The sequence below is a fragment of the Centroberyx gerrardi genome, chromosome 1 (assembly GCF_048128805.1).
Source record: "Centroberyx gerrardi isolate f3 chromosome 1, fCenGer3.hap1.cur.20231027, whole genome shotgun sequence".
Classification (NCBI taxonomy): Eukaryota; Metazoa; Chordata; class Actinopteri; order Beryciformes; family Berycidae; genus Centroberyx; species Centroberyx gerrardi.
Genome location: NC_135997.1, coordinates 3,747,183 through 3,771,290, shown reverse-complemented (window position 1 = coordinate 3,771,290; position 24,108 = coordinate 3,747,183). Strand labels below are relative to the sequence as shown.

The 24,108-nt window shown below is 42.6% G+C and overlaps 1 protein-coding gene across 1 annotated transcript in view; it reads right to left on the bottom strand.

The window, feature by feature from the left end:
• LOC139915747 (CD82 antigen-like) overlaps nucleotides 1–23,123 on the bottom strand; it is a 28,496-nt gene extending 5,373 nt beyond the window's left edge. The window contains exons 1-6 of the mRNA XM_071904445.2: nucleotides 22,999–23,123; nucleotides 13,010–13,082; nucleotides 11,425–11,497; nucleotides 3,722–3,843; nucleotides 2,757–2,831; nucleotides 936–1,034 (exon numbers count right to left, since the gene is read on the bottom strand). Coding sequence (XP_071760546.1) covers nucleotides 936–1,034; nucleotides 2,757–2,831; nucleotides 3,722–3,843; nucleotides 11,425–11,497; nucleotides 13,010–13,072 — 432 coding nt within the window. The 5' untranslated portion in view covers nucleotides 13,073–13,082; nucleotides 22,999–23,123. The remainder of the gene's footprint in view (nucleotides 1–935; nucleotides 1,035–2,756; nucleotides 2,832–3,721; nucleotides 3,844–11,424; nucleotides 11,498–13,009; nucleotides 13,083–22,998) is intronic.
• Nucleotides 23,124–24,108: the final 985 nt, after the last annotated feature.

Genomic DNA, 24,108 nt, shown 5'->3' with positions numbered 1-24,108 from the left:
CATACATTTAACTGTCACGCACTGAGTATGTTTACATGCACACTAATAATTCAATCTTAACAGCATCAAGGCCATACTCCAACTACTGGAAGTGTCTTCATCTGATTATCTTCCAAGGTCATAATCAGAATAAGCACACACCTTCTTCTCAATCTAGCAATTTATTGCAGCATGTAAACGCCTTAGTCTGAGTTCTTTTGTTTTTTTAAAACTGCGCATGTCAAAGGTCACCAGACACAGTAAGCTACATGTTGTATTTAAAAAGCAAACAACATGGCGCAGTGCAGTGGAGTGGCGAGCAGTACATTGATTATTAAATGAATCCATGTAAACCGGGTTATTACTGAAATCCTGTTACATCAAACCATGTAAATCAAAATATTGCCTTAAATATTGCCTTAAGCCGATTGCTCCCAGTTATCGGGGGAATTGTGCACTGTCTGTCACTAAAGGCATCAGAGGGTAACAGAGGCAAAAAGGAGCATCACTCCTGCAGCAGATAGTTTAGTATCTAACTTAAGGACACCGTCAGGGACAGACTCGAACCTGTGACAGTCACAACACAGTCTCTCTAACTCACGCACTCTGCTGCCTTGTCATATCTAATACCTGTTTCCACTGACAGTCATTCAAATGTTCAGGTAATTCCCACAGGTAATTCAATACCTGCTGCAGTTTTATGCGCTTCCAAATTCTTTTGAGTGCCTTTTTCATGAAATTGTATGACTGCAATATTTCAAAATCTTTTGTATGATCTTTATGTCTTCAGGTTAGCCTTCCAATGACCTGGGGCAGAGCAAATCAATGAATATCACATTTAAACCAAAATCAGACGTTGATGTCTCGACTGGAAACTATCAGAGACTATTTGTTGGTACTGATGGAGATTTCTAGTGATAGGACCATTTCAGTCGAAGACCACGCTTCCCACTCACCGTCCGCTGGATGAAGTCCCAGGCCTGTTCTGTGGTTGTGTTGTTGCCAGGGTAGTTGTCCAGCACCTTGGTAACAATCTTTGACATCTCATCATTTACCTGAAACAAAGTGGGGGTGTGGGGTTGATAACATAAATCCTGTGATGCAAATGATCTAAGAAAAAGGAAAGAGGGGTGGAGCTCTACACTGACCAAACTAAATGTTAAGAGGAATACTTCAAGGAATAGTTGACAGCTCCCTTTGGGTTGCATGCTTCCACTAATGCATGGGAATTAACATGCATGCAAGTTATAATAAGTTATAATCTTAGTTATAACCAAAGAGGTAAACACTGGACTTTTGGACCCTCAGTGCAATTCTTTAGCTACAAAACACTTATTTATTCTGCACAAGCTGTTTGGAGAAATTTGATGAACATTTTATGATTTTTTGGAGCTGTAAGAAGATGGCCCTGTTAACTTCAATAGTCGGGGAGAACACTGAGATGAAACTATAGGAGCTAACCCGCAGCGTGTTTGGTGGTCCCACCAACTTCAGTAGAAGTTCGACTGACCTGACGGGGTGAGGAGATAATGACTGAATTTGGTGAACTATTCCTTTAAAAAAACATTCAAATAATGATCGTGCCTGGGTACATGCAATCCTAATAACATCAGTATCTGGGCTTTTAGCAACAAAGGAAAAGAAGAAATGAGGCTGCATTTTACTGGTTCCATGTGTGACACTGAAGACCAGATGCAGGAAATTTGTGTTTGATAGTTGCTAAAAACATTTCCCTCCAAGAGCCCAGGCTCCAAACCCAGTAAACCCTGGGACATAAACGGCTGTGGAGACACAGTTGAACACAGTTCAACATACTGAAAAAGCAGATCTCCCCTTTTCGGAGCACAAGGGGGGAACCTTGCCTTGAAATTCAATTTGGCAGAGAGCAGTGGCTGATTCAGGATCCAACAGCTTCCAGCGAAAGTTCAGATAAAATAAGCAGGGATAATATCTGTCTGCAGAACTGAATTCCTGCTTTTTTTGTAGCATATCCTAGTCAGATGCTTTATGTGGCTCCTTGAGGAGACGGGCGGCTGAGAGAGGACAGGGTTCAAACTAGATTCTTTTAATTTAATTCTCACTGCGAATGGATCCACATTGGCCAATTTATGACTATGGCTAGTTTCTGATGCTTATGGAGAGCCTACAAAATGTGCACTGTTCTCTGTAATTGATGTGATTCAAAGTGCAATTCTCAACTACTCAACATACAAGCACACAAAAAAGCTACTCAATTGCAGTAACAGTAACTAATTAGTTACTTTCACCCTTGCTGTTGCCTTTCTGTTCATCTGGAGAATGCTTCAGACTAGACACCAGGGGGCGCTACAACACCAAATGCTGTCACTTGGGTTTCATTTTCAGTTTGCTGGTTGCCACAGCCGTATCTCATCAAGCCAGACATTGCATTCCCATAACGATGATGGTATGCTTGTTGTGGAAAGCACCAGGAAGAACAGAATTACTTTCTATTCCTCGCAGATCAAGTTGTTATTGTGTTACAGTTGCAGAGCGCATACCTTTTGCTTTTGATGGCATGTTATGACAAATAGTGGGCGTGAAACAACACAATCAGAAGAGAGGTATATGTAAGGCGTGCTGCAAACCACCACATTCCAACCGTTAAACTCATCCGTCCTTTGCACGCACTGTCAACGTTTGCCTTCATGAATGCAACGTCTAGGTGAGCAATATAAAGGGGAAACAAAAAGATGGAGAGCATTGGGATGACCCATCGAGCACAGAAGGGAGAAATGAGGGGAAGTGACATCACTCACCAAGTCTTTCTGGAAGTAGATGAGCGCACCGGCTACTATCTGAGCGATGAGGATCAGCAGGAGGCAGGTGAAGTACTGAGGAGAACGGAGGAAGGATTGTGAGATATACAACACACGACAAACTCATCAAACCCCAATCAAACCACAACTGACAGACACTTTTAAGCATTCTAAGCATGGTCAAGCATCTGGTTATACCTCTGAATTGTTGGGCCCATACAATACTGTCCCTTAGTCCTCAAATCAGGCTGACCAGGCTAAAGCTAAAGGGTGAGCGTGCGTTTGCTATTGCTGCCCTTAAACTTTGGACCAGCCTTCCATTTGATATCTGAACCAACTACCATCTTTAAACAACTTCAGACCCATTTTTAGTCTCTTGCCTTTGATTGTGTTTTATTTCTTGTACTGTGTTCTCCATGTCTTACTATTTTACAGTTTTACTATCCATGTTTTACTATTCTGTTTTATGCATTTTTACTTTTCTAGACCCACTGTGAAGCACTTTGTAACCACAGTTTAGAAAGGCGCTAATAAAGTTTTACTTACTTAAACACTGGCTCTTGCAACAATTAAAGAAAAAACAGTGACTTTCTGGCAAATAAGCTCTTTTTTCTAGAGGAAAATAGTTGTTTAACCTTTATGTGTTCAGTGTTTCTGTACTTCAAAAGGTGCGGGTGAATACCTCTTCTGGACGGTACAAAAAAACTTTTCATAATCTATAAAACACTGTACACATCTCTAAAATAATGAGCACACAGAGTAGAAACTCATACTAACCGGTCTTGTTGTGCAAAGTCAATATATTCCTTTAAGTTATGCACACTATTTTTTGCTCTAGGACAAACTCCCAAAGTAAATCCTCCCCACTGTCTTATACCACTCCTGCATTATTCATCAAAATTATGCACAAAAACACCCCACTACCCATGTTCCCATGATCATGCCATACACATATTCTCACTCACCAGGCCCAGCAGACAGCGGATCTCATAAATGGCCCCCAAGCAGCCCAGGAAGCCCATGAGCATGGAGAAGGCCCCCACTCCAATCAGGATGTAGCAGGCCACCTTTAGAGACAGGGAGTCCTCTATAGAGAAACAACAGCACATTATAGATTAGGAACCATATGTTGTCTGTGGTAGAAGGATAAAGGGATCTAACTCTGTTATACAACCAGCATGTACATTTACAGTCATATTCTGCAGCTAACTCAAATAAGTAAGGTTTTTACTGCCACATAGCACAAAATAACCATAATACATTTGTGGTGGGCTGATAGGGTTGTCGATTAATACCAGTGACTCAATGATTACTTCAGGTGCCGACATTTATGGCTTACAAAACTCACACTTACAGAACTTCCATACGCTGTCTTGCAGCAAAAACCTCCCACCCATTGGAGTTTCAAGACACTCTCAACCACAATCCTGAAATTGCCATCTGCTATTGGCTGATCTTTGGTGCCAGTAGAGTACAACAGGTGCTGACATCACCTGGCACCAAAGATCAAGGGTTTATTTTAGTTAAAGCCCCTTAAAAGACGTTTGTCCCGTTTACTGTGGATCTGCTTTGAGAACTGACCACCAACTCTTAGCTCATCCATTCAGGTGTTTGTAGCCATCTGCAAATGAACACCATAAAGTCCTTGGATTGAGCAAAAATACATTCTCAATGCAACACAGAGTCCCACTGCCATATCATCTGACATGGAAAAACCTCCTTAGCAGATCCTGACTTGGAGTGAATGGAGCCCGTCTGGAGTTGGCTAGAGGCAGCAATGAGATATCTTACCAACTCAGGACTTTTTCCAGTGTGTGGAGATAAAGGAAAGAGGGGGATAAGTGTGTGCACTTCTACATTGGCATGCAAAGGGTTCAGTGTGCGTGTGTGTGTGTGTGTGTGTGTGTGTGTGTGTGTGTGTGTGTGTGTGTGTCACATATGCTCTGCCAAACATTCCAGGACGCTCCAAAAAAAAGTGAGAGAGAAGCGTCCTGTGCATCTCACCTCGCCTGTGTCCAGAAGTCTGTTAGGAGTGTTATCAAACTCGATCCAGACCTCACCACAGAATGAAAACACTATACTTTATCTTGACAGTTCAAAACTTAAGACAACTCTATATAAACAACCATTGCCAAATTACATGTAATTCCAGAAAATTATTCAGTGGATCAAGTTTTGTGGTGGATTGGCAAGAAATACAATACAGATAATATGCACAGTGCAAAATAAAGAAATAGATCTTTATGAACAGTAAGTCAAGGTTAACCGTGAAGAAATTCTGCAGTTGGAGATGCTGTCAGTCGACCCTAGTGTGTATAAAATGCATTTTTTTTAATGATACAGCAAACCCTAACCACAGTGAAATAACTCAGTACAAACTGTAACATTAATATCTTGGCATATTTCAGTACTGTAGTAATCTTAATTTATGGAATACCATAATATTGCCGTCATTCTCATGAATCATGTGAAACAAGACACTGCAGAGTGAGTTTCCAAATATAGCCAAATGTGTCATCATCAAAACTGAATAACATCGCAAACAAGTGAGTGGTTGCAGTGCTCTACTTAGGGTGTGGTGTAATGCAGGAGGCTCCACAATACCTCAGCTACTATTCAAGCCCTTGGTTGGGATTTGGGGAACTAACCTGCCACACACTGAGAGACGGTTTCATTCGGTTCATAAACATCGAGCCTGCAGCAACATCACAAGGTCAAAGACGTGAAGTCAAAGACGTTTACGTAAAGTCAAAGCTCGGAAATCCACTTGATCTGATTTTAATTTTTTTACTACTCCTTCCTCCAAAAGGGTTGGAACTGGGAAACCCCATAAAAAAACAAAAACAGAAGAATAGGCTCTCCCTCTCGAATCAGGTAGGGACCTACGGCAGTTTGAACAGTCACACACAAACAAAACAAGGTTGTGCACGTGCAGCAGACTGGAACGAACACGTCATTGTGTTGATGTTTGCCAATGTGGCATTTGAAAGGCTGAATGCTGCCCCCCCCCTGCCCTGCCCCCCCCCCCTCCTCCCAACACCCCTGGGCCTCTGCTGGCAGAGAGTCCTTGTGGCCTGAAGGAAACATGGGACACCCCAGGGGATCAATGAACCAGGGCACACAGCGTGCAGCTCAAACTCAAGACAAAGAGAAACTAGAGGAGTTTATGACGGAAAATGAGGCTAAGGTGTGTGTGTGTGGGTGTGTGTGTGTGTGTGTGTGGGGGGGTGGGGTGGAGGAAATGAAACTGTGCATGTGTGTATGGGTGTGTGTTTGCCTGCCCCTACGCACATGCACCCGTGTGCAGGGTCAACCTCCTCCCAACACTAGCATGGGTGACCGGAGACTCCCAGTCGTGCCCTCGACCCCAGCATGGTGCTGAGGTGACAGCTGATAAATTACGACACAGGGGAGACCTGTGAACCTCGACATGTACGCTAACACACATGTATAAACACACAAGCACACACAACCACGCCACACACACACACACGTTTCCACCATTCCTCATCTTCAGCTGAATCTAGCCGACTCACAATCAGAATTAGATTTCTTGTCCAAGTAAGTTTGTACATGGAAGGGATTTGACTTGGTAGTTTGCTGCGTTTAACATATAAACACCACAAAACTATGGAAACAAAAATAGCGTATCACTGTTATGTCATGTCAAAACCGTATAACTCCAATTTTGGTGATATTCATGTTTTCAGTTCAGTTGAAGGATTACATGGTTCCTCTAAAGGTTGAGAAAATTCCTTGACCTCTTGGGCTTATGAAACCATTTCAAAAGGCTGGATAAACTCCAAACAGCATCGAATTAAAACAAGGCTGTTTTTCTGAGTTCCTGAAAAGTTCACATTTTGGATTTGAGTGGTTTTCGCCCAACAGCGACGGTACAAGAAATTTATTTCTAGAGACTAGGGATCATTCTCTTCTTCTGACTCAGGCCTTGAACAAACAGGCTCCACCAGCACCAGGCTGATTTCATCTCTCACATGCTGCACCAAGCAGATCATTGATTCATCCTCAACACCACTGTGATCATCTGTGACCCCAACAGGCCATTGGCTGAGCTTATAAAACATGCCACTGAGCATCAATACATCTCATTTATGTCCAGACACAAAGCTAAACTGTCCGCTGTACTTAAACCCTCAGCTCCTTGCGGTTCGCGTCGTATGACTGCATTCCCAACCCCGATAAAATCCCTGGACTCACTCTCCCTCTCCTCCTCCGCTTCTTGGCCAGACCAGTGATGTAGTGCGTGGCTGTGTGTGTGTGAGTGTGTGTAGTGATGAGTAAGGCAGTGAGCGCACTGGGCTGATGTGATGCATGCTGATGCTGGATGGAGCAGAAAGGGCCCAGTGTCCGAGGGGAGGACACCTGCGGATCGGCCACAGACGAGGGACAATGTCCTCAGTAACACTCCCTGTTCTGAGAGCACACACACACTCTCTGAGGCGTCACACACACACACACACACACACATAGACACACACACACATGCTCTCGCTCACTGGCTGTCTCTCTTTCTCTATTACACTTGCTCAATGTCTGTCTCTATATTTCTGGCTGCCTGTCCTTCCCTCTGCATCAGTCCTTCTTCAATCATCTCTATGCCTTTCTGTCTTGCTGACACTGGTCGTCTCTCTCTCTCTTTCTCTCTCTCTCTCTCTCTTTTTCTCTCTCTGATAAACTCCCACTGTACATGTTTGGCTGGGCTAGACAGTTTAGGGAGGTCAAACTTTACTCAATGCCTCACTTTCGACAAAGATTTTAAAAGGAGAAAGCCACCCTAAAACACTTTAAACACTAGCGGCGATGTAGTTTGCATTTCTGGACCTATTTTGTTGTTTGGTGGTGTGTTTGTCTTATTCCTGTGGATAACTGGCTGCATGTAGATGCTGTGACGTCATGTTCAGATATTTCCAGTAGCTACAATGGGGTTTGACAGCAGGAAATATTTCAGCAATCTAAAACAACGGTAAACGTCAAGTTTGGGTCTCAGAATCAAAGAGCGAGGGCTTCTTTCTAGAGCCGCCATTTTGCACCAAGAGACGTTCAACAATCATACAGGGAGAAATCCATCATAGAAGAGGAGAGAGACCAATTTCTCCACCCACAGGAGCAGGAGAGAGACCAGAATGCAATGCAGCATCAAGACATGTTGTGTTTTGAGTAAGGGGTGCGACTCTCACTTTTTCTTGACTGGAAAAATTCGAACTCTTGCTCTTACTATGCTACGGATATCGCTCTCTCCAGATACACGTATAACCCACAGCTAAATGGAACAAGTTCACGTCTGTTCTCTGGGGGCTTGTTGAAAGGCATTCTGGGAAATGTAAGAAATCACTAACTGAAGTAGAAGTAGACGAGGCAGGTTGAGCGAAGTAGAACTGAAAACAGGTAGGGTGACATATTTTTTTGAAAAATGTATATTCAGTATTTTGGCTTTTTTAAGTTTACCAGTCTTTGGCAGGCGAGCCAAAAAGTTGATTTCAGACAGTCAGTGTCAGAGAACAGGAGCGTGTACCTGAAGCCATGATGAGAAACACAGACACATGAAAGAGGAAAGTGAGAGGGAGCAGAGATAGAGAGACAAAAAAGGGAGAGAGGAGGAGAATTTGTTGTGGGGCAATATGGCTAAACGGGTAATGTATGTCAAGAAATATTTGTTTTTTTAATACAGACAGGAGAAGCAGCCAGACAGACAGAAGCAGAGGGAATCTGGTGGACACTTGTGTTTAACAGCGCACCCTGTCACATGTTGGAAAATACACTGGTGCACACGTGCACAAGCAAACAGCACCTCAACAGGCCAAGGGGAGAGAGAACACACACACACACACACACACAGGAAAGAAGAGTGGGGTCAGAGGCAGCAAGGTAGGAGCCCCTTTCACTGCCTCCTATGGTCTTTTTATGGAACAGTAGGGATAATGGTAAACACACACGCAACATGATTAGTCACATTAAAATATTACTTTCTTCATGGAATAATTTGTTATTCCTCAACGTGCTACATTTGTGTGACAGACTGTTGCACACACTCAAATGCATGACACTTGACTGAAATGCTATTTTAGTTCTTTCTGTCCCAACAAGGAAACGATTACATGGCCAGACATCTTTCTTTCCTTCAGGGTTTTAGGACAACAGGGAATTACTTACTGCATTCATTCTTTACGTATCTCAGCTTTTAAAATGTACTTATTTAAAGTTAATGCGCCAGCTCCAGGGTAAATGCACATATTTACCAGAGACTCAATAAATGTACACGTTTCCTGGTAAAGTCTGGTAAACTTAAACATTTTTCAGTCAACATGGGAGGAACACTAATCTCACTAACCTGCCAACCACAGAAGGTCTAATTAAAATCAGATTAGGATATGACTTGAATGCTTTGTGTTCACTGATACAATAATGTTACAGACGAGTTATTGGTCTTATTGAGTTATGACAGATTATTTAAAATAAAATTCCTACTTGTGCAAAGCAAGCATATTTTACAGCATGCAGTTATATACCCTTTTATGCACAGATGGCAGTAAGATACCTACTGTCAGGTTAGGGTCAGAAAACAACTTTCTGAATGATTCCCGATGGGTTGCAGGCGGGAGAAAATAAAATAATAGTCGTAAAAATATTTTCATGGCTATATTAGCTTATTTTCCATATTTTTTCTCTGGCATGTGTGATGACAATCAGCAGAAACTACTGAAAACTGTGAAACAAGTAAACATGTCGTCCCGCACAAATGATGCAAGCACCCCTTTGGCCAATCAGAACAAGATGCATTATCCCTCCGAGTTTCATCATAATTGGGCCAATGCTGTAGCCGTCATGGCCTTTCAAAGTGTGAAATCTTGACCTTTAATTGTAGCGCCCCCATCAGGCCAATCAGTGTAATTTGGACACCAGAACACGATGCCAAAATGCATCATCCCTCCAAGTTTCATCAAAATCAGACCAGCGGTGTCTGAGATATTATGTTTGAAGGAAGGACCAGGCGGGTTTGCATGATGTCAGAGCTGCATCACTGGAGTACACTATAACTTCAATCAGTCATCAGTTTCTTGGCTAAAATATTTCTCTGTACAACACACTGACTGTTAACACACAGCTTCACCTATCTGCCCACCGTGAGACACCCATGCAATGCTCACCGGTTTATTGAAAACCTCAAACTGTTTCAACTTGCCAAACAACTACAGCTTACAATGCTCTGGCCGGGCTCATCATAAAAGCTGTCACTTGCAATGGAAATGGCGTTCAAGAAGTCGAGTTTGACACTCAGGATCCAGTATTCCAGCACAATGCAGATCTGGACAGAGAGCTTCTCTGTACTGGACTGAACTCAGACGGCTCCATCCTCACTCAGTGATGCAGTTTAACTCTTACTTTGATACTTTCACACCTGCCGTGTTTGGAGCAGCTGAATCAAACTCTTACAGTTTGTTTGGGCAGGTGAAAATGGCCCGAGCGAATTCGAGCGGCACAAACGAGCCGCTGTCCGTTCCGTCTGAAACACCTGAGAGAGCTTCCAAGTGAAGTCGTTTTAAATGAGAAAACCATTCGGACTAGACGCTGTGCATTGTAGGTTGACTGTGTAGTGATATGCTGTTGTCAGGAACAGAGTGGACATTTTTCATTACAAGCTTTAGCCTACCTCACTTATATTCCTTGTAAAGAAATCATGATAATGTTGCATCACTTCCAGCCTTCTTTAGTGATATCGGCGTCTAATGGTAGCCGGTCTTCTTTGAAACACCAAAGGAGGATGACTGGCAGTGTCCCAATTAACTTTTTGGCTCACCTACCAAGTGCTGGTAAACTAAAGAAAATGACCTGCCAGGAATCATTTTTACCAGCCAAAATAATTACTAACCTGCCTTAGCCAACCTTCTGTCTTAATGTGTGTAAGACAGAATTTTATTTCTTTACTGTACAGCATCAGGACTATGAGAGAGCTGCGTGCCATTTACAGGCAAATCTGTATATTTACAATTTCCCCATATGAACATAGTGCAGCAGAAATATGATTCTGCATTACTTGAAAAAGTAAGTTACTAATTTTAACAAGAAATGTTGTAGTGACAGGTTTCAGTTACCCAATGTGTACCACGTGCATTTTCTAGTTTGTATTTCTCTCTCACACACACACACACACACACACACACACACACACACACACACACACAATGGGAGCCTGCAGCTAGAACCTGGCCTGTTTTCAGCCTGTTAATCATGAGTCCATTTGTGTTGCCCTACATCTGCTCTACAAGTGGATTACTGTAAAGGGTCCACTGGAAAAAAAAAAAAAAAAGCGTTCGCCATTCGTCCCTTTGTTTTTTTAAGCACTCGCTGCCCTCAAATCCAGCCAGGAGAGCATTTTCAGAGGGTTTATCTGTCTTTCATTGCCTCGTGTTATCTCATTTTCAGTCAAAACAACAGATATGGGAAACTGACTCCACTGGAGCCATAATTAAACCGGGTAAAAACACAAAAATGAGATGAGAAACGTGAACACAACACCTGCTATCTATCACTCTGCAAAGGAAAATTAACATGTAAGCCAATTTTCGGTTTTCACCCAAGCACAAAGAGAATCATTCTGTACATTCCTCAGTTACAATAAATGTGAATTAAATTTGATACAGGCACTTACGCAGGACGACTATGAAGCTCTGATTGTCCAGAAGGAGCCACAGTCCAAAGCCCATGATGACGACCCCGAACAGCTGGGAGAGAAACACACACACACACACACACACACACACACACACATTTACAGCATGTCTCAACTCTTAGCAACTCTTAGGGCTGATCAGTGTGTGTGTGTGTGTGTGTTTGTATTACTACACTTGTGAGGACCTTCACTGACTACTAGGGATGCAACGATACATTCAGCTCACGGTTCGGTTTGATACAGAATAATCAAGGTTCAATATTATTATTATTAACAAAATCTGAACAGACAATTTTGACTGAAAAAAATCTTTTTATCATTTTTATTTCTGATGGAAAACAAAAAAGAAAATGCAAACCATAAACAGTGTGACTACAGATTTGTGTGAATTAAATTTAAAACTTTGTGTCATGAACTTTCGTTAAATCCCTATTGCCTGCATCCATTCCCTAACCTGTCATGCCTAACCTTAACACTTACCCTAATCTAAAGATAAACCCAAGTCCTAATCCTAAACTAAGTGAGGAGCAGCAAAATGTCCTCACTCAGGACTTTCCTCGTTTTCCTATCCTTGTGACGACACTTGGTCCTCTTAAGTGTAGAAATACAAGAACACAGACACACACACACACACACACACCCTGACACACATTGAGGATATGTGTGTCTGTTCATCACACCAGGGTCTGCGAGGTTGCTGTGTAACTAAGAAGCTCTTAACCCCAGATCACAGATTTCATTTCCACAGTGGAGAAAGAGAGGGGGGGGGGGGTGGTAGGAGAGAGAGAGAGAGAGAGAGAAAGAGGAAAAGAGAAAGAGAGCATCACCCTGGTAACTGGGCCGCAAAAACTTCATCTGCACTGTAATTAAGACTCAGAGAGAGAATGAATGTATTTGGTGTGGGTGGCTGACATTTACTCCTCTCAGGCTGTCCAACATACAGCAGCTTACAGCGACAATGCAGCAATAAATAAGCCTTAAAAAGGAAAAATCCACCTTCAGATCCTCTTACGCTGTTATATACCATCAATCTGTGATGTTCAATGCATTCCAGGTTAGTGTTGTAATTTACTTTTTTGGTGTACCCACCTTCCCTCAACCTGCCTCGTCTACTTCTACTTCAGTTAGTGATTCCCTACGTTTCCCAGAATGCCTGTCGACAACCCGAGAGCACGGGTGGGAACTTGTATTTAGTATGTGTCGGTGGAGAGAGTTATAGCAATAGCGGCATGAGAGTTTTTCCAGTTGAGAAATAGTGAAAGTTGCATCCCTCGAAACCCAACCTGTCTTGTGGCTGCATTGCATTCTGGTCTATCTGCTGCTCCTGTGGGTGGAGAAATTGGTCTCTCTGCCTCTTCTACAGTGGATTTTTCACTGTATGATTGTTGAATGTCTCTTGACGCAAAATGGCAGCTCTAGAAAGAAGCCCTCGCTCTTTGATTCTGAGGGACTGACACCAAAACCTCCACAGGAATGCAAGGTACATCACCAGTAGCTGGTGTTAAAGTGTTTTAGGGTGGACACTGTCATGTCCATGAGTCACCGGTAAACATGAAATACTCACAAAGAAGATGAGGTTGAAGAGGAACAGGAAGTACTTGGTTGCCGTCATGCAGCCTTTCCCCATGGTGCTAGATCTGCAAAAAATGAAAATTGACGGTCACAATACATAATTACATATACAGAGGCAAATGGCACGTAGTTTAGTTATGGCACACAAGTTATATTGTGTCTGAGTGGTTTAGTAGTCGTCAGTGTGTGTGTGTGTGTGTGTGTGTGTGTGTGTGTGTGTGTGTGTGGGTCTGTGTGTATATCCAGATTTGCTCTGGGGGATGAGCTTGATGTGTACAAGTGGTGACAGATGCATAGAACCACAGACCTCGCTGGCTAAGCTGGCCTGGCTGGTCATGATAGGGGCTGGGGGGGCTAAAATCTCCAGGATTACACCCGCACAACCAGTAAAACACAACCTCAATCTCCACGCAGAGCGAGGGAGGAGGCGGGGCGGGCGGAGCGATATCCTCTCTAACCTGCTTTCTCACGCTTTCTAGCCCTCTGCCTCACAGGGTCGTTCCCAGTTTCAAATCCACCCAATTCACCCTCTGATCTCTTTGCATCCATCACTCCTTTGTCTCTGCCTCTATAAAGCATTATTTCTCCGTCATGCTTACAGTTCACCATCCCCTGGTCTCTCTTGACGCGTTCATGTCCTATTGGAAGAAACCAAAGAACAGGATGACATGTTTGTTTAACTCGTTGGACCGCCCACATCCAAAATCATTTGTATTTATGAATTTAAAATCAACCTTAAATGAACTACAGGAGACATTACTCCCTTTCCATAAGTATGGTTGACTGCATTTGAATATAACTAATAATTCTGATTTTTCTTATCTTGAACTAGCTATTTGCTGCAGTGTTTGCCACTTGTGTGACACACTTCTGCAATCGTGACACCAAGTGGGAGATATCGAAAAAAAAAAAATCCACACGTCCTACTTTTAATTAGCACTAGGAAAGTGACGTGAATGTTTTTTCCCACTCGGCTGCTTGTGTTTACGCTAAATCTGACATGACGTAAACGCGGCATCTCTTTCTCTCCATCTCCCTACAGCTATCTCCCTTCTCTTCCTCAGTCCCTCCGTACAGTAATGGCGTCTTACTGTCCAATAAATCTATGAAAATCTGGGTGAAATATGGAGGGGCGGCTCAATACTTCCTCCTGGCAGTGCTGCGTTGTAGCGTGAGTACAGTGCCCGTGCATCCGACCCATATTCCCATCTCAGTAAATGGGTTACTGTTACAAGGCTGCCTGTGCCAGTTTGAGAGGCGGGGGTGGGAGGGGGGGGGGGGGGGGGGGGCACCTGCGATGAGAGAGGGAAGTGTGTGTATGTGCGATGGGAAAGAGATTTTGGCAAAGCACCACAGTAGGGCCAGATGGAAAGTATTATCGACCACGAACACAACAGACTGAAGCCAATGCGTGCCACAACAAAGACCGGGTCAGCTTCTGATGCTGCATAGCAAGGGGCTGAAAGAGTCTTGAGACGCTGCGTGGAAAACTGAAGCCCCATATCAGAGTGAACTTCAGTCTTGATGTTTTCAGGCCTAAAACTCAAGAACCATGCATACGCAGCACACAGCAGCCATTTATTCACAGGGACACCATTCCTAAAATTGTTGGGTTTGTTTTTGACCATATATAAAGAGTTGGAACAGAAAAGAGACACGAATTTTAGAGTCGAAGCCAACAGCTGGAATTAGAGATTTTTATGCATAGTCACACGATTTCTCAGAAATGATGATGCCTTCAAGTTTTCCTCGTAAGAGCCTACACTTCAAAGTTTGGAAGTTGTAAATAGGACAAAAGCATTCAACTGCTTTTGGTTGGGAATAAAAACAAAAGAAACCCTGTAACAAAAGTTTAGTGTCTGTTGTTTAAATTTAGAAATCTAGTGGCACAGAGCTACTTTGTGCTGCAGCGGCAGAATGAAACGGAGCAAGTCTGCATCAGGAATGCACATGATGTTTTAATTAATTTATTACCCAAATTTGTTGTATAGAGACATGTTTTTATACATCTTTTGTAGCAATTTAAGTCAAGAACAATACCCTACGTCTGCACAAAAATGTGTAACAAGTCGAAGTCAGAGAGTGAAAATAGAAACATACAACAATACTAATTATTTCCATAGAACAGAGAGCTGCTCTACACAATCTGGAGCACATTATAAAGGCAGTAAAAGTTGTGAATGTGCTGTTTAAAACAGAGACACAGAGACACATAAGTGTAACACATGTAGACATCATATTACAATGCAGATGTCAAAATGTCAGTTAAGAGATTTTAGAATTATTCTTACACACAAACTGAAGGCCTGCAGGTCGGATTTGTCCTGCCATAATTTTTGACCCAGTTCACATAGACTGTAACTGGGTTGCCAGTTCATTCTGGCCTGCCTCAGTGTAGCCATGGTCAGTGGGAATACAAGTTGCCACACAGAACTCACTATTGAGCGTTGTGTGGTGAACAGACACAGCCGTCACCCTCCAACATACTTTGACAGAACCTCACACCCTTCACTGACTGACGCTCAGCAACTCAGCTGGGTAGCTAGCTCTAAATGGCTAAAAACAGACAATTTCAAGAGAAGTGGGAGACTGAGCACTTCTTTACTGAGTGCAGGGAAACGCCTGTGTCTCCTTTGCCATGACCTGATTTTTAATGTGGTGCCATAAATCCTCACAGAGGTGCTCTGGCAAAGCCGAAGCGCTGCACTGATTATGAGATGTTTGAGCAAATTACCAGTTTCGTGTCCGGCAAGGGGAAGTTCGAGAAGCTTCAGTGAAAGGTTGTTGTGCAACTTGGCTTTTTCTGTGTAGCACAAATTCAGACACACAAACATGCCATCACAAATATGCATGATGCAATAAAAGCCTTTCAAATAAAACTGTTTGAGGGAGAATGCAAATGCAAGAAGGCGAACTCTGCTCACTTTGCATGAATTGAACACATATTTAGACAGAAATCAATTACGATCCCTTTCATGATGCCACAGCTCTGCCTTCAGGCTGCTCAGGCACCAAACATGTTGCAACCATTTGTGTGAACAAATGTTCTTCGTGATGAACATCAACACATCATCCCTCAGGTTCAGCCTGGTAATAACCTTCTCTCCATTCTGAAAGTCACCACAACTCCTGATTCCAACTCATGGAGACTGAGTTTAACGTCCCCGTCATGAGGTTTCTCTTCATCTCATGGGAATTAATGCACCTATAAAAAAGTGCATCTTCTGTGCTTGACTGCAATAAACAGACCATCAGCCTTAGTTGTCCCATGCACAAGGATCCACACAGGGACAAATGACTGCAAATGACTGACTGAATGGCTGCCTATGGTAGTGACACTGTATGTTTAAACAAATATCCTTACAGCAGAAATGAATGGCAGATTTCACCAACCAAGGGTCTATTAAAACACTTTGGGGAGGTCAATAAAGCTTCTCAGCAGCGCAAAAGACAAATATACAGCAACTTTCTTTATACTGTTTCTCCAACCTCAACTGGTCTGCTGATGCTACCCAGTGCTCCGACACACGTCCCATCACTCACAGCACTTTGGCCCAGCAAGCTAAGAAAGAGCTAGTGACACATAGTACTGTAATGGTTGGTCACTGCACACTGCTCCTCTCTGCTCAACTCACAATTAACTTGTTTCTCTTTTCCATTCACTTCCAGAGGGTTTTTTTTCCTCTGCAGTGACAGGAGTCTCATCCAATGCTCTGTTTTTTGGCACCCTAAACTATCCCAGGAAGCTACAGCAGGGTTAAATGGTCTTCGCATCACATGCCTGCCTTTTTCATTTCTCTTCTGGTTTAATTTTGAGTCGTGACAAACAAGCCCTTCCACTCAACTGTCTGATTTTTCTCCTTGACTTCAGCTTTCCTCCTCCTCCCCTCCAAAGGCTCCGGTTGTACCAGGCACAACAACAGACAGCTCATCTGCACTGAATGACGCAACAAGACTCAACAAGAGAAACATAAACTTGTTAGGGAGATAAGGGCAGGTTTCATTTTCTGAATGAGTGGATCTGTATGTACGTCTTTGTGTTCATGAGTGAAAGAGCAACGCTGGTCAAGGTCAGAGATGAAGGCAGTGTGGGAGCTCACACAGGGACTTTTTCATTGATCTGCGTATGTGTGCATGTGTGTGTGTGTGTGTGTGTGTGTTTCTATGTGCAGACACACTTGAGCAAGACAAGCAGTCCCAGAGAGAAAATGTAACTCAACCGGCCCATGTGTCCAATCTGATGAGGTGTGTTGCAATGTGCCGTCTAAAATATTCACCAGGCAACAGAAACACTGTGGACTCTTGATGGATAATACTGGTGTGTTTTTTTAAGTTTGTGCCAATGGTCCAGGTTCCCCTCTGCTCTCCATTCTTCCTGCTGGTGTCTGCACACAGTCAGCATAGTTGCAGATATCAGCGCTCGTTTTCCCTTCAGAAGAAGCCATTTGCTGCCATTCATTCTTGTACAGAATGAAAAACAACTTCCACAGAGCGAGAGAATCCATCACAGTAAACATGAAGCCTTCATTTGGTTTTCTCCTGATTTCATTGAGCTGAGTCGTGTGTTTTCGTCTCAGCGCTGCATTACCTTCCGCTCTACTTCCTGTCAATCAGCTGACACCCACTTTCTCCACAAAGACACAAGTATTGACTTGGTATTCTTGGATTTGATAATCAGCCAATCCCTCAAAAACATGTCGTCTTACAAACTTTACTGTCACATCCATGTCTTTTTATTTAGGGAGTCTTTGTAAGTCGGGAGGACAGCAGTTAATTTCAAGCTAGGTTTGACACCATAAAGTTTATTTTAAACACGACAAAAAATTTGTGAATGCTGAAAAAATCGTATTGCATACAGCATGCCTTGCAAAACGATTGGAGGAAACCAGATGTAGACAAAAATAAATGGATTATAACTCAAAATGACAGCAGTATTCTCCTTTAAAAGTTTAATCTGCTGTATTTGGCTTGTAATAGGCAAAGGGAGATATTAAAAAAGTTAGATAAGACAATCATAAATTCTACATCTTGATAACATTGACGAATAGTGAGTGAGATACTAGAAATGGCAAACTCTAGGTTGTCATCACTGGGAATTTGTGAAATGGCTCGAAGTAAGTTGTCCCATGTGTGTTACAGTTTTGCATATCGCTGTTGTCGTATGAAAATCTTGCAACTCCAATTTTGTCGATTTACATATTTTAACTTCAATTGACGGATTACACGCTACTGGATTGGTTGGGAAAATTATCCGACCTCTTTGGCTCAAACCCTTTGGATAAGCTCAAAATTGCATTGTCATAAAAATGAGTGTTTCTCTTAGTTGCTGAAAAGTTGATATTTTGGAGATACATGGTTTTGAACAGACAGCGATGATGCTGAAAGCTTCTACCATGCAGTGTTGCTGAGCAGCATCAGTACACTGCGTCCACATCACTTACACACTCTTTGTCTCATCCAGAACTGTGTGGGAGCTGCGTGGGGCAACGACAACAACAATAAACTCTTTTGTTTTCATAACTCACTCTTCTTTTCGTAACCGCTAAATATCTATTTGTAGTCTCAAATTTAAATCTCAGATTTTAGGACAGCAGGGACAAAGCAAGCTTTTATTTTGACATTTTTGCTAGTGTTTATTGTTAAAAAGTATAACACTGGTCAACAGTTTTGCTCGTGTCTCCCACAGGCTCTTGGTCTTTGTCAAGCAGCAGCCTGGCTGTGGTCTAATTAGGCTTGAAAACAGGCTTCTCCCTGTTAATGGTGCTGTGGTCCATCAGAGCCATTTTGGGGTGGGGGGGTGGAGGGAGAGGGTTTTGGGGGTTAAGCGTCATCAGCATTCAGCTGGTCTAGCTATGAGACCCAAATACACCTAGTTAACACCACACACACACACACACACTCCACTGGCAACAACCTGACTGACAACGCCCCCTCCACCCCCTTTTCCCGCACGACGACAACCCCACTCACACACACACACACCCCTCAAATAACGCCCCCCCCCCCAGCCCCTCCATCACCCCTCTTGCCTCACAGGGCCCCGCTTTGAGTGGCCACCAAAACAATGGCAGCTTTCAGACACAATTTTCTCTCCAGTGACAAAAGGAGAAACTTGACACACGGAGGGCCGCTCCAGCCTTACATTTCCTCGGCACAATAACAGCCACGCCGCTTGAAAGACGGCCTTTTCTCACCGTGAAACCTTGTTTTCAGCCACAGCGGACACCTGAGACGCCTTTTAGCTGTGTTTAGACGACGTAAAGCTATCCTGAGGTTAAGGCACTGCAGGACTAGTTCCACACCTCGCAGTAAGTAAGCAGGACAAGGGAATCACCAAAGGCTGTGGGGTGTGTGTGTGTGTGTGTAGGGGGGGTGTCACCAAAACAAAGAGAGGTACTGCCTCAGCTTGTCAGCAAGTAAAAACCCCTACAGCCCCCCCCCACTCTGACACCCCTATTATAATTAATTCAACGTAAAACCATTCCATGGCAAAACCGGTTTGGGCCTCCCAGACAACTTCATTCCCACTCATTTAAAAAGGAGCAAGCTGCACGGGTTTCCATGACAACGCTCCAGCAGGGGTGAAAGGATGGGGAGGTGTGGGAGAGAGGGAGTTGCTCCAGACCCTTAGCGAGGAAAAAAAAAAAAAAAAAATCTCATGCTTGTTTAGACTCACCCTCCCTCGCCTCAGACCCAACCACTCACTCCTCCAACTTGAGGCATGTAAACAGTCCCAAGAGTCTTGGAGCACCAGATTTCAGACCGCAGTGGCTTGTAGCTCTGCCCATTCTCTCCATACTGAGTTTGTTTCTAACATGTCTTTCTTAACACTAGAATGCACTCGGAGAGCACACACCGACACCAACGCTGAACAATTCTCCAACTTGCTGTTACTACCAAAGACATCAGTCCCATCACTTACATTTTAAGTTAAATTTGATTCTTGAGCCTGCAAACTTGCCCTTAGGATTTGGAATCAAGTCTCTATCCATCAAGTCTCTTATGGCCGAAAAGCGATAATCATCAAATCCCAGATCCGGATCAACACCAAAAAACCTGTTGCTCCTTGGCCCAAGGGCTATCTGTTCATCAAATGTCATGGAAATATATTCGTACGTTTTTGAGATATCCTGCTGACAGAGACAAACTAACAGGGCCGAAAACAAAACAAAACACTGCTGTCACATGAAAACCTCAGAAGTCCAACTGAAGTTAAAAAATGAAAATCCACAAAATTAAAGGACAAAATGCTCCTCTATGAGTTGAGGGAGCTCTTGGTGCTTATGAAACTCTTTGAAACCCCAATGGATAAACTCTAAATTGTATACTGGTCAAACTAAAACCAAGGCTGCTTTTCTTAGTTCATGAAAAGTTGACATTTTGGAGATACAGGTTCTTTTTTTCCCCCCACAGGACAGCGGTGATAACCTCCTTGATGGAGGTAATGAAGAGTTACACAAGAGGGAGAAGACAACTTGTGAGCAAAAAGTTATTTGAGTCTATCATGGCGTTTGGTGTGAATGAACTTTGAGCAGTTCAGATGGCTTCAACTCTATTAGCCCCATAATTACCTGTAGGGTAATTCCACTGAACAGCGTAAACAGGTTATTGACTCATGCAGCATTTATTGAGTGTTGTGCCATCTGTGAGTCATGGCCCTGTATGACTTTAAATGATCGCTCTCATTCTTTCAAGAGGAGAAAAACCCACTGTCAATCAATGCACAGTGCTCCTTCGAACACTTTTCTGACATATTAGACTTACAGACATGGAGTTCACTTGAAGTTGTCTTGTTAAAAACCTCAGGCTGTTATATGAGCCTTAAAAAATGGCACCCAGAATGCGGCCAAACTGGTACACAGCTCGCATGTGGTGATTTGTAAAGGTGCAGTACAAAAAAACAACAACTCTGAAAACATTCTGGTTCCTTGTCTGACAGCAATCCAAAAAACTAACCACCAGCAGCTGCTAACTCCAGCACAGTGTAATCCATTCAACATTCAACAGTTTTCTCCAGTATATGGAAAGGTAATTAAGGTCATGCAGAATCCTTCAGCTGGAGTAAAGCACAACCAGCTGAACAGATTTACAGCCTCAGATATTGAAGAAAGATCCACCGAAGCACATGGAGGACCTGAGGAGAGGAGAGGCGAGGCGGCCGGGGGGAGAAATCTGAAATGCTGGCTGACTTGCAATGCCACCCTGCACACACCAGCTACACACACACACACACACACACACACACACACACACACACACACACAGCACTGACCTACATACACATCTGTAACACTAACATGTCCTCATAAACATGAAACGGCCCCATGTTGTGGAAGTTGAGCTTTAAAAAGTCAACCAGCTCAATCAATACCCATATAAAAGAGTCCATAATGTTGTAAATGTGCTAATGGAAATGTGCTGCAAATGTGTGTGTGTGTGTGTGTGTGTGTGTGTGTGTGTGTGTGTGTGTGTGTGTTAGGGTTGAGACCGATTAATCAGTTTGCCGATATATTGGGCCGATATCAACCTTTTACTAAACATCAGATATTGGCCGGTCATGTCGTCTACCGACCACAGATACAGAAAAATCTGTTAAACCGGCAATGACATTTTATTTTCTTTGCACATTTTATTCACATAATTTGATTGTTTAATCATGTCTTTGTAAATTAGTTCTTCGTTTAATTGCCTAATGTATCCCAGAGTTTCACCTACCATTGAATAGGTGTGGTGGGTCAACCTGCCTTAAAGAGCTGCTGACACTAAAAGAATTTCATCAGTTTTCAGTGGAGAGTTTTAGTGTCCCATGATGGACTAAATGCTGTTTAAAGGGGCTTTTCCATCCTGACAAGAGCACACTTTGGGGGAAACATGGAGTACTTGTAATTGTTTGCATGAAAGCAGTCAGATTTAAAGATTTTGGCTCATAATATGGGCTATCTGCAAATATTATCAGCTTTCAAAAACCCATGTTGGTCAAACAGTAGTGTATGTATGTAGTATGTGTGTGTGTGTGTGTGTGTGTGTGTGTGTGTGTGTGTGTGTGTGAAGCATACCCAGTAAGGGACCATCTTCTGTGATTAATCCTCTAACACTTCACCAGTTACCTTGCTGGTTGAGGTTTGCTGGTGTCCTACAGTCCTAACAGATGGCCTCAGAGTGACAGGGCTTATTCATCAATAGGATGTCAATATAATGAGGGTGGCTTCATTGCCATTAGGATAAACAAAAAAACAAACAAACTCATACTTCCTAACTTTAAAGTCCTCTACTTACATGTAGTCAGGCTATGTTAACACCAAATTATCTGCAGCAATCTAAAGTGAAACCATATGAAAGCAGCCCAGAGATATTTATAATAGAAAACTTTCAATAAATAGTGAGTTTCGAATTATAAGGTTCTATCTGACTTTTTCTTTTTTTCTTTTTATCAAAATCGAGTCATCCATCTCTTCATGATCTTTGAATGTTACCTTATGCTTGTGCAGAGTTATGTTTAAAAAAAAAAAAAAAAAAAAAAAAAAAAAAGAACCTTTAGCGGTTAAATATTTTAAAAAGATATAAAGAGCTTAAGTTTTTTCCAGCTTGTAAATCAAATCTTTGATGCTCAGTGTCTCAGGACCGCAGTCTGCCCAGATAGATCCTTGTAATTCCACGCTCAGGAAGCAACAAGTGGTCTCCAGTGAAGCTCTACATTGTGTTCAATACATAAATCATTTCCACAGGCGCCACATCACCAGCCGTTTTCAGTGAATGAAACTCATAAAATGGTTGGGAATATGCTTTTGATCACAATTCACCAATCAATCGCTCAACATCCACATGATCAATTTGGACACGATCACGTTTCCAACTGCAGAACTAGCCTATACGCTCTCGTGTGCGAAAAACATAACTTGGAAAGCGTTGTAAAAGTTTCAGATTACAAGCCCGGTTTACGAGACTTCCCGGATGAATGAGTTGGAGTAGATGGTTACTTACGTTTTTGCGCTAAATTGCGGAGAAATGTAGTTGCGGTGGAGAGCTGTCCCGGTCCTGTGCGCACTGGACTGCTGGTCGGACTGACTGACCTCGGCAGGAACAACAAAGCAGCAGCAGCAGTCTGCAAACTGAACAACACGACCGCCAGCAGGGGAATCTCCTCCGGTCCCCACCATGTGGCAGATATGGGAATTAGCGAGTCAAATGCCCTTCTTTAACCCCTAAATCCCCGCAACACTCGCGCGTAATTATGGAACTGGGGAGATTAAAAGCACTAGATTACTGCCAAAAAAACTAAATGTCCATCTTACTGAGGCTTTTCCCTCAAACATGCAGGGAAGTAGAGGATGAACTGTAGAGTTAACCAACCTTACATAGGCTGTCATATATGTTTAGGATCTAAATTCATAGTATACATCACTAGGAGGAGCTTTTCTGAGAGTATAATTGATTTATTTGTTTATATTAGTGGTTGTTTTGATCACCAACTGGAGCTTATTTTTCTATTTACCACCATATCACTGGAAACAAGTTTTAAAAAAAAACTGCTGGGGTGAGATAATTGCACTTGTTTCCAGTGTAAATTAACTTGTTTTAAGAATTATCTTGAATTAACTGATATTTGCTTGATAGTGGAGAGATTTGTTCTGCCTTGTTTCAAGATATAGTCTGAATTATACCCTGAATTTCCCCAAGGGGATCAATAAAATGCTATCTTATCTTATCTTAGTCACTTGACACTCTCTTTTGACTTGTTTGTGCAGTGTGCTGCTGTATACTGCACATAATATCTGAGGCTGTCATTCTCATGCTGTGGCTGAGAGGATTTTGTCAGTGTAACATGCAAGGCCAACGCTTGGTGAATAAACACCTAGAGAACACAACACTGCAAAAAAAAAAGTCAATTTCAACAAGTCATTTAATTTTCCTTAAAACAAGAAATATGAAACAAAAAATAAATGAATTTCACTTGTTTCCAATACAAACTAATCAGCTTGTTTCAAGAATGTTCTAGAAATAAGTGATGATATCTTGAATTAAGACAGATCATCCCACTAATATCAAGATAATATTACTTGAAACAAACTGACAGTTGTGCAGTGTATATGC